This window comes from Cyrtonyx montezumae, unplaced genomic scaffold (genome assembly GCF_038088225.1).
Source record: "Cyrtonyx montezumae isolate F1298 unplaced genomic scaffold, pur_monq_1.0 scaffold_3, whole genome shotgun sequence".
In the NCBI taxonomy this organism is placed as follows: domain Eukaryota; kingdom Metazoa; phylum Chordata; class Aves; order Galliformes; family Odontophoridae; genus Cyrtonyx; species Cyrtonyx montezumae.
In genome coordinates this window covers 48,069,343-48,085,440 of record NW_027072034.1, presented here as the reverse complement: position 1 = coordinate 48,085,440, position 16,098 = coordinate 48,069,343, and the positions used below count along the sequence as shown (strand labels likewise).

Here is a 16,098-nt window from a genome sequence, read left to right as displayed (position 1 = left end):
ACCTCTGGTCTCAAGATAGCCTTCCTACAGGCCTGGCATACAGGACCACTCCGGGAAAAACTGAGGGGAAGCCATCGTGTTCGATTCTGACAAGTTGGCTCCTCACATATTAACCAACCCTGCAGAAAGCGAAAATGTAAAGAGAAAAAAGAACATTTTTAGTAAAAGTTCCAGGCACTGCTTGTTTTTATTCCATACAAACAATGCATCACAGTCAAAGAGGAGGGAAACAAAAAAAAAAACAACTAAGTCCTCTTTGAAGCTGATACTATAACATGTGTCCTTTAGATCCAAAAATCATGTGTAAAGGGATAAAGATCCTTGTTTAAGGTAATACAATCAACAGTGCAGAAGAAAATTGAAGTCTTCTTGCTTCAAATTCCACATTTGCACACCTCAGTCATCCCTTTCTTGATATATACTGACACCACTGTCATTCAGTTCAGAAAATGTTAACATGTAACAGAGTTATTTTATACAACCCTACAGACTAGACAAGATACCTCCATTTAAACTTTAAAGTAAACATTACTTCTTTGCTTACACTTGTGAGTGGAAAAAGTTTTAATTTTTAGGTTTACTAACGACAGCCAGAAGGCTTCTTTTATTTATTTACTTGTAAATAGAAGCTATTGAGACTTTGACATAAATAGACTCATTTATGAACAACTAACTTTTTACTGTGTTAAATTTATACAAAATCTGAGCCAGTTTTCTCTCTCTGTCAGCTCAAAAAGCAAAAGGGTTCTCTTAAGAGTAGAAAAGAGGAAATGTTTTTGAGATCAGTAAGGATCTGAGAACATCTTTTGCATGAGGTCCAGCCGTAGGTTAAGCCAGTGACATACCCTATTTCCAAAAACCACCAATGGCAGATCCCTAGGGAATAGCATAAGAGAAAATATACAATAAGTTTTTTTCCAGAAGATCAGCTCTTGGAAATGGTGCAAGGACCTCCTCAATCACTGCCCCTCTATATATCCATTAGTACTGGATGCATTACTACATCCTCAATCCACTGAACTTCAAGGGCTTTTTGAACCAATGTAAGCTTTTAGTATCTATGATATACTGCAGAACAACTATGCACTGTAGAAAAAACTGTCTTATTTCTCCCAAACACACACACAATTCTTTTTTCATAGCTCTCATATCAGAAGAGAGCAGGAATGGCCATTCCCTGCATTCACCTTTTCTATTCCACTCATGATTTCACAGACCTCCATCGCATCACTTACAACCAAACTCCTTTCCAAACCATAGTTCTAAGTTATTTAGTTGTTCCTTACAAGGAAACCATTCCACATCTTTGTTGCCATCTCTAATCTCTTGTAGGTTCTTTTTAGAATGAGAGGGTGGGGAAAACCGAACAAACAGGGAAGCAGAACAAATCAGTACTGCACACTCAGCGCAGGATGCTTGAAGAACCATCTTGTTCTCTGCTCCTTTATTCTAGCTGTTTTCCTGGTTCACTAGTGAGTATCTGAACACTGAGCAGCCATTTCCAGAATGACATGTTATTATCCAAATACTACAATTTCATTATTAAGTCATAAAAGTCAATACATACATGGGATGCAAAATAAACATCAGGTTTTTAGCAACTACATCACTTGACATTCATTGACAGATTTCATCTTTCATTGTAAACTAACAAGCCAACTTAGTATCTAAAGGTATTTCTGCAACTTTTCTCAAACTCTACCTGCTTTTACTAATCCCAAGCAGCTCAGTGTTATTAAACTCTCTATTTTAGTTTATCAGGGATCTCTGCAGTAGAAGTTTCTGCTGTGAACAGTCTATTTTTGCCTGCCTTTCCAAACTTCTGCTTTTGTTGCTCCTGCAAAGAAGCTAATCTGAACACATTAGGACTCCTGGTACTTTGACGGAAATACTTCAAACCAGAGGACAACTCAGAAAATAGTCTGCAGCCATTCTCACTGACTGTGTAACAAGCTGTATCACCACGTTCTGGCACTGCCTTCAGTCCAGCTTCCATCGTGGCAGCTGAAGTTTCCAACTACTGTCATAGTTTATATAGTTTACCCTTACAGTTTCCACAACCTTACTCAAGAGTACTGGTGCCACTACTGCCAGCTTGGTTTGGGAGGTCAGTAATGAGCACCTGACTATATATCTTCTATGATTGATGGAGATTCTGGCTTTCTGACAAGGCAAATTTGTTAATTAGATCACAGAATGAGAATATCCTGATTGGAAGTGACCCATAAGGATCATTATGGCCAAATCCTGGCTCCAAACAGCACTGCCCCAAATCCAAACCCTACATCTGAGAGTGCTGACCAAGCATTCCTTGGACTCTGGTTGGCTTGGGGCAGTGACCACCGCCTTGGGGAGCCTATTCTAGGGTCCAATCACTCCCTCAGTGAAGAACCCCCTCACTAGACATGACTTAAGTTTTCTTTCCTCACTGGCAAGGACAAAACTGAACCTATTTTCTGATTCAGTAATCCAGTGTCCTGATTCAATATGACTATGTCAGTAAATCAGATATTTGACTATTTTTGTCATTTTATACCTTTCCTATTGTTGCTGGACTATACAGAGAATTTCTTGATGGCTTGTTTTCCAAGTAATTGGACAACCTGAACACTGTGTCCTTTCATGTTTGCCATTTTTACCCCTTCGTTCAATTCAAAAGCATATCCTTCTATAATCTTTTCACAACTACTAGGAGTTTGATCCAGGGATTTGTTTTTCGTTGTTTTTTGTTGTGTGTGTTTTTTTGGTTTTTTTTTCAGATGAAACCTTTACTCCTTTCCAAACAACTACTTGTTTATTCCAAAAACCTCAATTTCACCATTTCTCCAGCCATGTCATATCTTGTTGCTTTTGCAGAAAGGAGCTCTCATGTCCTCTCATGTCCTCTGTGTATTCACAGACTGGAATAACCTCTGTGAATTTCATGGCAAAGGCAAGGTATGCAGCACTACCTAAGATGTGTGCTTGAGTCCATAACACAGAAATAAAGTACACAAAACAACTCTAAAGACTTAAGAATTGCAAAGAGTCAGAAACTGTCCCATACATATGGAGGTAGGGTTAATTTCACCTAACTTTGTTTATCTAAAAGCCTGATACTCAGCCTAGCGACCCTATGATCTGTTTACAGTAAATGGAGGATGCAAAAAGCATCTCCAAAAACCAGTTCACCAAACCTGTTGGGATGAGGCAAAGCCAACACTCGTAGGGCTCTCCTAACAAAATAAGTGTAATACTCCATGTCAGAGCAAGCTGTTTTAAAACAGTATGATGAACTGACATCTATGCTTGGGTTTTGTTGTTATGCAGATTAACGTTAACCATTACATATTTAATACTGCAAGGTGAAAAAAATATCAAAGATCCAGGAACCTTTTATTTTGGTCTGCTGCACAACTGTTGCTCTAGCTGTCCTAGTACTATTCTCACAGTTGCTTATTTATGGCAAATATCTCAAGTTACATTAGAAAGAAAGGTGCTCTACTCAAGAGGACTGAACTACTTCATCAGGAAAAGTACTAATTCAGGCCCTGACCCAAGGCCTTTTGAAGTCAGCAGGCACAAATGAGCCTCCAGTCCAAAAGCTAGTGCTTACCTTTGTTTTTACACATAGACCAAAGAATTATTTCTAAAAGAGGAAGATGTTGATTACTTGCTCCAATTCTTTCTTTTTTTTTTAATAATTCAATTTTAACAGATGTTGAATAACTTACTTTCATAAAAAGTTATCAAAGAGACAAACGAGATCTTCACACACTCATTCCTGTGAGTACTGAGAATATTATTAGAGCCACAGTGAGAGAAATCTCAAAAACATGTTTGAAAAAAATTGTCCTGTACCTTTCATTAAGAATACACTATGGACATGCTCTCTCTGGAAAGCTGTTTACAACACATTTGCCTATTACACGGTATCTAAGCCTTCCTTATGAAGTATTAGACAGCAGTTTGAAACAAACAGGGCTTTAAAATATACAGTCAGGCAGGAAGAAGTGCAGAAGGTATCCTAGCCCAGTCCCAAGCCCTCCTGTTTTACATGCAATTGCTCTGCTTGAAACGGTAAGATTTTCTGTGCAAAAAAGAGCACTTTCATGACTCAAAACATATTAAATGACTACATTTGAACTTTAAAACCATTTATTACACTAGAAAAACAAAGCATGAAAACTGCCAGATCACAGGGTATTTAGTTAGGGAATGCAAGTACAACTGAAAAAACAAAGCCTAGAATAGGAGCAGCATCACAACTTCAGCTGAGCAGAACACTCAGAAATAGACAACCATGAAAATACTGCATGATAAAAGTAACAGTGCATTTTCTGCCACCTATTGGCATTTTTAGCTAACAATTAAGAATCAGAGGACTACACAACTAGCAAGGTACTGCTTCTATTATCCTGAAAGAGAGTGTATATAGTTGCTCCAGCCAAACCATGATTACAAAAGGACATTTAAAGGAGGTTTACCTCAGCCCACAGTTGAAGAAAAATATCATGGTCTTTGTTGGTCACAAAATATGGAAGGTGAAACAAGACTGAAAAAGATCCTTGCTTAAACTAAAGAACAGTAGTTTGGGATAAAAATAAACATTCAGATTCAACAGCTTATTACTGTTGTACTTGTTTTTGACGACTAAGGACTAATGATAAAAACCTAACTTTTGCTAAAAAGTACATTTCTCAATGAACTGTATTTAAAAATTAAGATTAAGTTGTCTAAATTTAAAAAAAAAGAAAAAGAATATGTAGATGCTAACTGAATGCCCCTTCGGTTTGTAGAGAAAACAGTTAATGTAATTTGTCTAGACTTCCTACCAGATATAATTAACATTAAAGAGGTCTTTTCTTCTTTGTCACCTCTCTATTCAGGACTTATTTGTGTTTGTTTGTACTTACTATCTGTTAATCTCTCTTAACGAATGACAACAATAACTGTTGCTATTATGCATGGAAATTAAACATGTAGATAACTGCATGAAGGGAGCTATTTTTGAAAAAGCAGTATCAGAAACACATAGCTCTTTATGTCTCTTGTTTTGCTTTGATAATTAAGCCATAGCCTTGATTTGTTTTAAACAAAAAAACTTTTCCATAGACATGCATGTTGCAATCAAATTCAATACATGCATTATGTTCTGATTCAATTTGTTCAAGTGTATTACTGTTAACCCTTATTTGATCCGTACCTATCATCTTCACTGACCAAACAAAACCAATCCTTCCTTTCCCAGAAGCTATCACTAAGTCTGTAAGTTAATTTGCAATAGATCAAACAAAATCATAATAGAAAGCCTTCAGTTTTGCTCTACTTGGTATCTGCAACACAGTGGGAAATGAAATACAGTTTGACTAAAAAAAAAAGCAACTAGAATTTCCAAACATTCTGTCTACAAATGCTTAATTCATTTTAAAATATAAAGAAAATGTCTTCAAAAATAAACCCTGTAGCAAATGCACAACATAAAGGAAAATCCCTCAAGAGTACTATGTCCACAAACTGTAGCTAATGGGGAGAAATTTGCAAGTCAAAAGTAATTTTCTTTCTTTGTGAGTCTATTCTTGAGAATTAGTCTCTCTCACTCTAGTGATCAACAAGTATTATAAATATTACCCCAAAATACAGAGCCAAGTGGTTGTGGAACAGCCTTTCAAACAGGAGTTGCAGGAGTCAACAATACATATTCACTGAGCTTTATCTAAACCATTTTTATAAACTACATTTCACAGTGTAGTCTGGTTGCCTGCTACAGCAGAGGACTGAATGCAGTCCCATAAGTGTTTTCCTGACTTCAGATAGCCTGGATGCTGAGGAACAAAGATGTTTTAAACTATCACGGAATGAAAAAATGTACTAGTACAAAGGAGAAAGTTGTAAGAACTAAAAATTATTCAGGCCACTATCAGAGCTGAATTTAAAATGTAATTAGTGCTTCCTCCTCTACAGTCGCCATTGAAAATAATCTTACTGTGGATTTTTTAAAATGGGATCTTGGTGCATGACATCCAATCTCCAGATGGCTAAGACACCTAAGCTCAAGCATACTGGATCCAAACTCCAATGAATCTTCCTCAGCAAAAACTGCAATTACCATCTTATTTTACTAAGCCTCTCCAAAAAGAAAGTGTGAGAAGACTAACTGGGATCAGCTTTCCTAGTCAATCAGTGTGAGCATGCTGATTAATAAGCCAGTTTTTACAAGGCTGAGTATCTGACAACATAATGAAAATTTTCTGATTTGAGCATCATGCACAGGCTGGACAGATGAGCTGAGGCCAACTGTATGAGTTTTAACAAGACCAAGTGCAGAGTCCTGCAATTTGTTTACAAATCCACCATGCATCACTACAGGCTTGGGACAGAGAGGCTGGAAAGCTGCATGGAGTCAAAGCATCTGGGAGTGTGATTCAGTGGCCTTAAAGTTACTGGTTCCACTTGCTCTATAAACTGTTGTACATCTCAAGTGTATTCTCTGTGTCCACCTGCGTCTTCTATAAATATCTGAATGTTTCAGGGAACAGACAGACAAACGCTTCTCAGTAGTATGGAGCATCTCTGGAATTAGAACTTGAGCCAAAACCTTGGTTTGCAAATTCTTTGGCAAGAGTTTTGGCTATTAATAGTAGCTACATCTTTTAAGAATTGCATCACAATTTACACTTGAAACACCACAGGTGGAATCAATTTCCACTTAAAGATGAACTGCTACTAAAAAGCAAGGGACGTTTTTCTGCACTGTACTAGAAACTCAAAAACGTTTAAGTAAATTCAAATTCCAAGCTGCTTTTTTGTTTCTTCAGAAGAAAGAAATACTCAGGAAATAACACTGACACAAACGAGTGCAGTGTTGGTGAGATCTTAGAAGCAATGAAAATCTGAATGTCAGTGTGAGGAACTAGTGTCAGACACTGGGATTTTTGCAGACAATATGGACTAGAGTGACACTTACATGTCATATTCCCAAGATAAAAGCCCCCAGATCAGGGATGATATCATAAATAGTAAACAAGGTTTCACATAGAAAACTTCATCACTTTCTGATCTGAAGTTTGGCATAACTCAGTTTACTCAAGGAGAACTGGAGTTCTTCATGGAGAGATAAAACAACTAAAAACCTCAGAAGACCTCTCTTGAAGAGAAATCAATTCTATTGCTGGTAGGCACAAGAAAATCAACTCATTCAATTGTTGAAAGGCCTTCTCAAGTCTCTGAGGAAAGGCTAGTATTGGCCGACAAACCCACACCGCTCTGACACCTGCCTGCTTCATACACTTTCCCAGCTAGCTGCTTCATTCTGATTGTCCTCCCGGGGTAAATATAAAGATGCATCTAACAGTTGCTGGATGAATACTAGTGATGGAGGAACTTATTTGTGCAACTTATCTGTGAGGCTAGTAAAGCAGACTTGGTGGAGTCCAGTTTGATCAAGAGGACTCCACACAGGTGGTATCTTAAAACATCTTGCCTAGTCCAGACTATGCACTTCATAAACAGCTTAATGACCATTCCTTTGAAATCCATAGCTACTAATACAAACAGCTTGGAAACTGAATTATCTGAACTTACATCTTTTATGAGATATCAACACATGAAGGAACACAGTATGATGATTAAAGAACCACCTTTCTATCTTCCACTCTCTTTGGGTAGGAGAAAGAAGATGCAAGTAAATTCATTGCAAAGGTGAAATTCAGAGATAATCTTGCCAGAAATTCAAGGTCGATGTTAAATAAATAAATAGATAGATAGATAGATAGACAGACAGATAGATAAAAAGAAATCCTATCTCAAAAGAGCATCATATATGGAAAATCAGCCATCAGGCTTCTTTTACTTTCTCATCCTTTTGCAAAATGATGACCACCAGAAATGAAGCCTTTATGAGAAGATGCAACAGCCAGCTTCTCAGAGGATACAAACTTTTTTAGATCTTGAGAAGTTCGCAATAGAAGGTGGAGCTGCACCTTCAAAGGTGGAGAATCTGACTTATCTTGATAACTTTTGATTATCATAACAATTATAATCTCCTTAATAATGGGAAAGGATACTGTACTGATAAGAATCATGTAAACCAGCCCTTAAAAACAGAGTGGTGGAATTAGAACCAATTGCTAACACAGAACTCTGGTCAGCAACTTTTTCAGCATCCTTCAAAGCAAGAGAGGAAACCTGTTATTCAAACATACCAGACACTGAGCATTAACAAACAATATCTGTGAATCTAATTTTTATATTTGAAGACTACCTCCAGGATCTACAAAGTTTCTTCACATGTAGTTTCAGATATTTTCACTAACTATTCTAACTTCCTTTTTCACTTTAACAACACCTGACTTTGTGAAATTTGTAAGAAATTACTAGAAAAGCTTTCTCTGTGATTTTCATTTGTATGGTTTTCCTTACTACAAAGAGATCAAATTACAGGAAATCTGAAGCCCTAAAGTCAGATTCAAGAGATCCCTGACTAGAGATATGTCTGAATTTCATCCCAGAATTTCAGGATGTGTGTGCAAGTTCTTTTGAAATGCTAGGCATAACTAAATCCTTCACTTAAATTAATTTTAAGAGATTTTTGACTTGTCTAACATTTATACTCAAAATCTAACGAAACAAAGGATGAACTTTGAGAATATCTTGCTTTAAATGATTTATACAGCAGTTCACACTGTAACATTTAATTATCTCCCAGCCAATAAATTAATTATTTTTCACAGACTCTTAATAAGACTGTTTCATAAAAAGAGCTGGGTCAAGATATTACTGATGCTGGCTGACAAGCACTTTTGTCTTTTAATGGGGATTTTAATTTTTTTTTTAATTTATCATGTTTAACATATCGCTAAGCTTGTTCTGTCTGAAAGGAAATATACTGTAGTATGCTCACAGTGGGAAAGCACCTTACATTTTCATAAATTCCTTTAAAAATTTCCCATATAGCTTAATTTCCTCACCCAGGGAATGCTTATTCAGTATTCTCTGGTATTCCATAATGTATTGTGTACATTTGCCTTTAAATTCCAAGAAGCAATGCAAATAGTTTAAGGAACGCAGTGATTTAAACTTTTACCTGAAATTAACCCATGAAACAATCTTTAGTCCATTAAGAAATCTGATCATAGATCTAGTGTGACATATGACTATCCATATCACAAGTGAAGATAAGGATTTTTTTTTCTTTAAATCAACTCATTCATGTCCATTGACTTCACACTTCTTTTTTCTACATATTGAATATTATACCTAGTTCCTCACTCAGAAAAAATAACTTACATTTCTCACTATGAGTAGTTTTAAAGTCTGATGCTTCCTGATCATCCAATTTAGGAAAGAAGTAAATAGAGCCCACAGCTTTTCATGCCTGCTCCATTTCATGCTGCCTCACTTCAATGCAAGTTGAAGACACAATTTCAATTTCTTTTCAAAGCACTTCCTCATTTTCAGAGCTTCTTGAGTTCTGGCCAATATAAATGATCTGAATTCAGCTGTGGGATGGAGTGGATAAAAATGCAAAATAAAGTAAAATAAAAAAATATTTAAAAAACAAAAAGCCAAAACAAATACAATAAAACTCTCATAAAGAAAGGAAATGCTTTTCCTGGACGGTTCATTCTACTCCTCCCGGATTCATCATTTGCTTGAGAAAGCATTATGAAGGCTGATCAACAGATAGAAACAATCTCTGAGGAAAAATACAGAACTGTCTCTTAAATGAAAGGATAGTAACAGGAAGATATCAATTGCTTTTGAAAGTATACTACCTGAAAGCAGTACAGACCACAGAGATGCTTGTTTATATATTCAGTATATATTCACAGGTACATTAAAGGACGTTATCAAACTGAAGCATGTTAGCCAACAGTTTTCTAGTGCAAGCCTAATGATTACTTTACCATCCCATGAGATCAGTCACTGGCAAGAGAGGATTCCCTCTCCAAAATAGCATCTGTTGAACCCCCCTGTCCTCAGAGACGACCCATCTGTCCTCCCAGTTCCCCTCTGCAAAGCTGCCATTCAAAACTGACTGAAAGGCATTTGACAGAATCCACACCCTTGAAGGACCAGAGCAACTAGGCAACGGGTAATTGAGAGGTACATAGCTTTACAAACTCAATATCTTGAAGAAAATGTAAGAGAGGAAATAAATACTGAGTTTCTCAGAAAAATATGAAGTGTCCTTCTGTCTCGAAAAAGCTGATGATATTAGAGTGACAGAGGAAGGGATGTGGGCTCCAGGCAGCCATTACAAAAAGTGAAGCTTACCTTTCACATTGAACTGCTCATATTCAAAATACCCACAGAACAAAGCTTAGTTCCCTTTGAGTATTGCAAAAAATCTGACATGAACTCCAGAGGGTTTAACCTAATATGAAATTCTATCCCGTAAGAATAATTTTTAGAAGTTTATTCACTACTTACATATATTAAGTACCTTTTTATAAACTGGCTACCTCAAGATCCTATTAGTAATGCACTGCTCTTGTGACACAAAGTAAGTCACAAAAGATAATATGTCTATTTCTATGCGACTGAAAATGAAATCCTGTAGACTTCCAAGAATGATATTTTGTGATATGGATATTCCAAAGGAAAAGAAATAGAATTGCTTTCTAATCCAAAACTGAATGAACACTGAATGAAAACACCCAAGTCCAAAAGTAAACTTCATTAACCTCTAGAAAATACTACCTTCAGCAGTATCTGTCGTATCAGCTTAATTATTAGTCTCAGAAAAAGATATCAAAGAAGATGATAATGGAAAAAGCAAGACTGTACCCCACCACCCCAAGATGACAAATGCTCAAGGTAACATTAAAAGAGCTTCTAGAAAAATTATCTAACAAGAGAGAAGTGAAAAATATCTGTAGCTCAATGCAAAAGTTTTACATGTTATTAAAATTGATTTTTTTTAAAGTAAGACATCTTCAAATGTACAGTCATATGTCATTTCATACAAGTTATTTGAAACTTATTGATCTCATTTGTGCAGGCTCTGTCATCAGTCTGCTGAAAGGATAATGGAGCACTCCAAACCCTTATGATAGGTTAGATGCAAACAGCGGCCCTCATTTAAACACATGTAATAGCAACATGAGCAGACAAAATCCAACCTTAACAGCTGTACATTATACACTAAATTAGCAAGTATGTTCTGCTTTACTTCACATCAAAGCCAATACCTCAGTCTTGTTATCTTCAGTAAAGTAAGGTTCTGGGCACTAAAATATGCAGCCAAAACATTAGAAAGTATGGCACAAGCATTCACAGGTTAAAATTCTCACTCACAGAAAACCAGCAACTACCAGCCTTTTTATTTTACTTAAGACAATATGAAAACATCTAAATTAGATTTCAAGCAAGCAACTGGGAGAAAATGACTACGTACGGAAAATAACACTGAAGAAAGGATCACTGAAATAGGTTTTATGTACTTCAGTATGGACATCTAAAACCTCTAGACAGATATTCAAGTCTATTCTGTAAAACATTCTCCCTATTCATACAACTCAAAGCAAGCTCCATTCTTCAGCTACAACAGGTCACAACTAAGTACAGCACCTTGCTTCAGAAATAATTTTCCTTTGTCTGTCAACTGTCAACAAAGCACAAATAGCTCGTACAGTCCATCCACGAATTGCCTGTTAAAGAATCTAACAAAATACAAACAATAAGAACTCAAGATTTCTTAGGACCTGTGCCTTTGCTTTGAGTAGAAAGCTGAAAACACCATACCCCTGCCATCTTCCACTATTCTGCCCTCTTCCCTCAAAACATACGCACAGTCTTTGATTTTCCCTTGCCACAGAAATGTTCTGCAGGAGGTTTGGTGATGTCAGACATAATGCAGACCATGGAGGGAATAATGTGACTTTGCCACGTACAAGGGCTCATGGTTAATGTCAACTCCAGTACACATTCCAAGTGAGTAAAGAGACAAGGGGATGGTTTACACGAAACATTTACCTTTGCAACGTGATTACAAACACCTCTAGAATACTGAGAGAGTTAATACAGTCAAGAAAACTTTCAAAATAATTATGCGCATACATACATAACACGTAAGCTTAGAGGAGCTCAAGAGAATAAAAGATAATCATAGACAAAATGTTCTCAACATGCTGGCCACCTTAAACTAGAAAAGTTTAAAGCATCGCTAAGCAATGTTTGTTCATTTAAGTTTAATTATTTTCTCCTTGAGAATGGAACTAATGAAACTGAATATCTTTCATGGTGTCGACGACCAGTTTGAATGGTCTGTAAACAGGGCTGAAGGCAGACAAGGGAACTGGCTGAGCTGGGGGGTTGCTAGGTGATGCAGAATGTAAACTCACAAACTTGCTCAGGTTTACTTAGCTTTCAGGCTGCTCTCACACAGGCTCTCCAAAGTTTTAAGAATTAATTTCCAGGTAGCTATTCAAAAACAAAAAGGCAAATAATTAAAAAAGAAAAACCCTTCTTCCTCCTCACTGCTTCCCTAGCCTACCCTCCCCAACAGTAAAAAAAATTAGGAAAGAAGAAAGGAAATTCACAGCAATGAAGTGCAGGAAATCACAATATTTTGAATACAATGAGAGGAATACTAATGTTTGCATATTGTTGTCGAGGACTGACACTTTTTAAAAGGTATCATCTCCTTAGATTAATTTTATTCCGTAAATGTAAATAAAGAAGATTTCTGGAGCAAAACTGTGGCCATGTAAAGTACTTAAAGTGCATATTAAGAGTCATGTTTACTAATATTACTAATATGTGCAGGTTACAAAAGCAAACTTTCTAGTGGAGCCATTTGTTTCTGTCCCCATCCTTTTCAGGGCTGTGGGCTTTTTTTTTGTTTTTTGTTTTCTTTTCTTTTTTTTTTTTTCTTTTTTTTACTTTTTTTCTAAAGTATCTGATCAGAGATTGTCCGGTAAGAGCACTTTATTAGATCATCAGTCAGAGGGTTTTACAAGCACCAAGAGCTATGGGCTCAAATGCAGCACATCAGTTTTAATAGCTGAAGGTCTAATAGTAAACTGCAGATACTGCTGAGAACTTTCCATGCACTGAACTCTTGAAAAAGCACCATCTCTCAAGCTTAAATGCAGCTGCCTCTTTCAATGCCGCAAATGGGTAAATTTGACAAAAAAGCCACCATTAAGACTACATGAAAGGCTCAAGACAACATCCTTTCAATGCTTTGTACTTCAGTAATCAGATGTACTTACTCACCCCCTCCCCCAAACCCGATCAAGAACTATTTCTGAATGGTAGGAAATAATTCCACTTTGTACATCTTTTAGTTAATCAAGACTTTCTATTCAGCAATTTGACCTTTTGTTCAAAACAGGATTATCAGTTTTTTCGCCAGTTACCAAGGGCGACTCGCATGGTGAACATAATTGCAATAATTTGCAAAACACCATGGCAACCCACATTACAACTAGGTAAATACTGGTCTTTTGTGCTACATTGTTATTTTCAGAGATGCTGAAGTCAAAGAACGAATGACAAATGAACACAAAATTTATATTTGCTTTGTCTCAAAAGAGAAGAAAATTGATAACAAGAATTGGAGGGAAACCGACTACAGCTGTAATTTCTAACTTGATTAATTAGGATGGTAACAGTCCTTAACAGTATATTCAACAAACAGCCCTGACTCGGTCTCTCCACCCACCTCTCCCTCTTTCCTCACTACTACCACTAACCCCCACCCCAGCCAAATTTTTGCAGCTAGGAGAACAAACAACTCCATTTGCTCTTTTCTTCAACTTAATGGAATCCTTAATTACAGAATATTGTTCTCTCGCTCTTCATTACACTGAAAACTGCAAGTGAGAGAGAGAAGGAAGCCAGTGCCACGCAGACGGGGTAGCTACAGTCATCTTATCTGCCTTTCTTTTTTTGTCCGCAGCGGACCTAAAGATGAGATGGCATTTTTAAAAATAATATTAGCAGCTGCTGCGTAGCAGATAATTAAACTGTTTAGTGCTCGAGTTCTCTCACTGGCAGTGGTAGTAAACCGGGGAAGCTGAAGACAAGTCATGATTAAAATCCAAAATCAGAGGAATTAACTGCTTAATTTTTTTTCTCTTAAAATTACCGAACAGGGTGGTTTCTAAGAAAATACTTATTACGTGAAGTGATATTATGTACTGAATAAACTGAGATTTTTTTACTTATTTTCTTTTAAATTGTAGGAATCTTATTGTTACAGTATAGGCTTTTGCAAAGACTACAGGAAGCCAGAATAAAATCGAGTATTTCAGAAATATGCTACCATCAGAGGAACAATTCTGCCCAAGAAAAGAAAATCGCTGAAAACAGTGTAATACATATTACAAAGGAGACTTAAAAATAAATTCACTACATACTACCAACGCACGAGTTCTGAGCTGAGGCATTTATCATGCTACAGTGAACTGACTGAATGGTTGAGACCTTAGTTTTCACGACACCGTTAATATAAACAAGTTACATCTCTACGCAGCCCAAATTCTGTCATCAGATTCGTGCACATGGTTCCTGTAACATTAGCATCCTTCAGTAATGAATGTTCACTGCATGTTCACCTAAAGAGTACATGAAAAATACATTAAGCTGCAAAAAAGCATGCAATCAGAAGCCAGCATAATCCTCATTTCAATTCCCTGTACATACAAATCATGTGTCAACTTACAGTTAAGGACCACATCTTTATTTTAATTCTCATTAAAGGTCTGGATTGCTACTAGAATGAAACAGGCTTGCAGTCCCTGAGTACTGTAGACACTGGAGACCAGTAGAATGATTTAAAAATCAATAAAGGCAACCAAATCCTACCCAGGAAGGCTGAAGTGCTTCTGCCTTTGCTACAGAGATTCTCTTCATTCTTCCAACTTCATTGGAAGGACTCACAAACAACTGTCACCTGAAAAATCAGGCTAGTTTTGGTGAAATGGGAAGGTGTACACTGCTGAAGGTTGAGCACACCCAACTGCAACCTTAGATCTGCGCTCTGCACAATTCTATGCACTCTGAATAATCTGGTCTTTTGCAACACAGACTGGGTACCCACAATTTCAAGTGCATCTGATGCGTTTACTCTGTGTCTCATTTCTCTAAGAAAAATAATTGTCCTCCCATTTTATAAGAATCGTCTTATACTACTGAGAAGACGCACAGAGAACTCCTTGAGAAAAATAAATAATTCTAGGCAAAGTCACAGAGAATGCATGCAGCATGAAATGGAGTCAAACCAGTCCTACCTGCCTGTTCACCTGATGAGTGCCATCCAACCCACAGGATGGCAAGTTAGCTACTGAAAAAAATGGGATAATGGCAGATGCAAACAACTTGGAATAAAGTTAAGTAAGCAGTATTAAATCCCGCATTTCTCAAGTTTTGAATGTCCAACTCTTCAATGCCAGGATCTCTCTTCTATTTTAATATATTTTTAAAAATCCATCTTTCTGCCCATCCTTCTCTGAAATAAGGTATATGGGAATGCACAGATTTTAATGCTTGAACTGCAGAGAGTAACCCATAATAACAGTGAATTTTCTCCTTCTCTGCAAGCCACATATCTTGCCCAGTATTTGTCAACAGCAGAGGCAGGCAAAGACTTAAGGTTTTTCTTTTACATACATCACTCTAATTGCTTTTCCTGTGCAAATTTTCACAGGTCTATCTTCACTGTGCATCTTCATGCTACTTCAAGTCTCTTTGCCCAACTCGGTGCTTACCTAGTGGGATCCAAGTTTGAATAGTTTAATTTAGGCAAGTCTCCTCAACTCTGTTTCTTTGCTTTTCATTTCCACTACATCCACCAAGTTCCAGTTCAATTCCCTTGTGCCAATTCCAGTCTCTTTGCTCACCTACAGCCATTCTTTCCATCATATTTCAGATCACAGAATGCATTGAGTTGGAATGTACGTGGAAACCCATCCATTTCCACTCCCTCCTGCTGTGGGCAGGGCTGCCACCCACCAGCTCAGACTGCCCAGGGCACTCAACTTAGCCTTGAATCCCTCCAGGGATGGAGCACCCAAAGCTCCTGGGTAGCCTGTGCCATTGCCTCACCACCCTCTGAGAATTTCTTTCTTGTACTTGCTTCCACAATTTTACTTTTTCTTTTAAATTCTT

At 37.1% G+C, this 16,098-nt stretch overlaps 1 protein-coding gene across 1 annotated transcript in view; it reads right to left on the bottom strand.

Annotated features, from left to right (window-relative positions):
• Positions 1–16,098, bottom strand: part of POLA1 (DNA polymerase alpha 1, catalytic subunit) — a 187,095-nt gene that overhangs the window by 58,948 nt on the left and 112,049 nt on the right. The window contains 1 exon segment of the mRNA XM_065741504.1: positions 3–119. Coding sequence (XP_065597576.1) covers positions 3–119 — 117 coding nt within the window.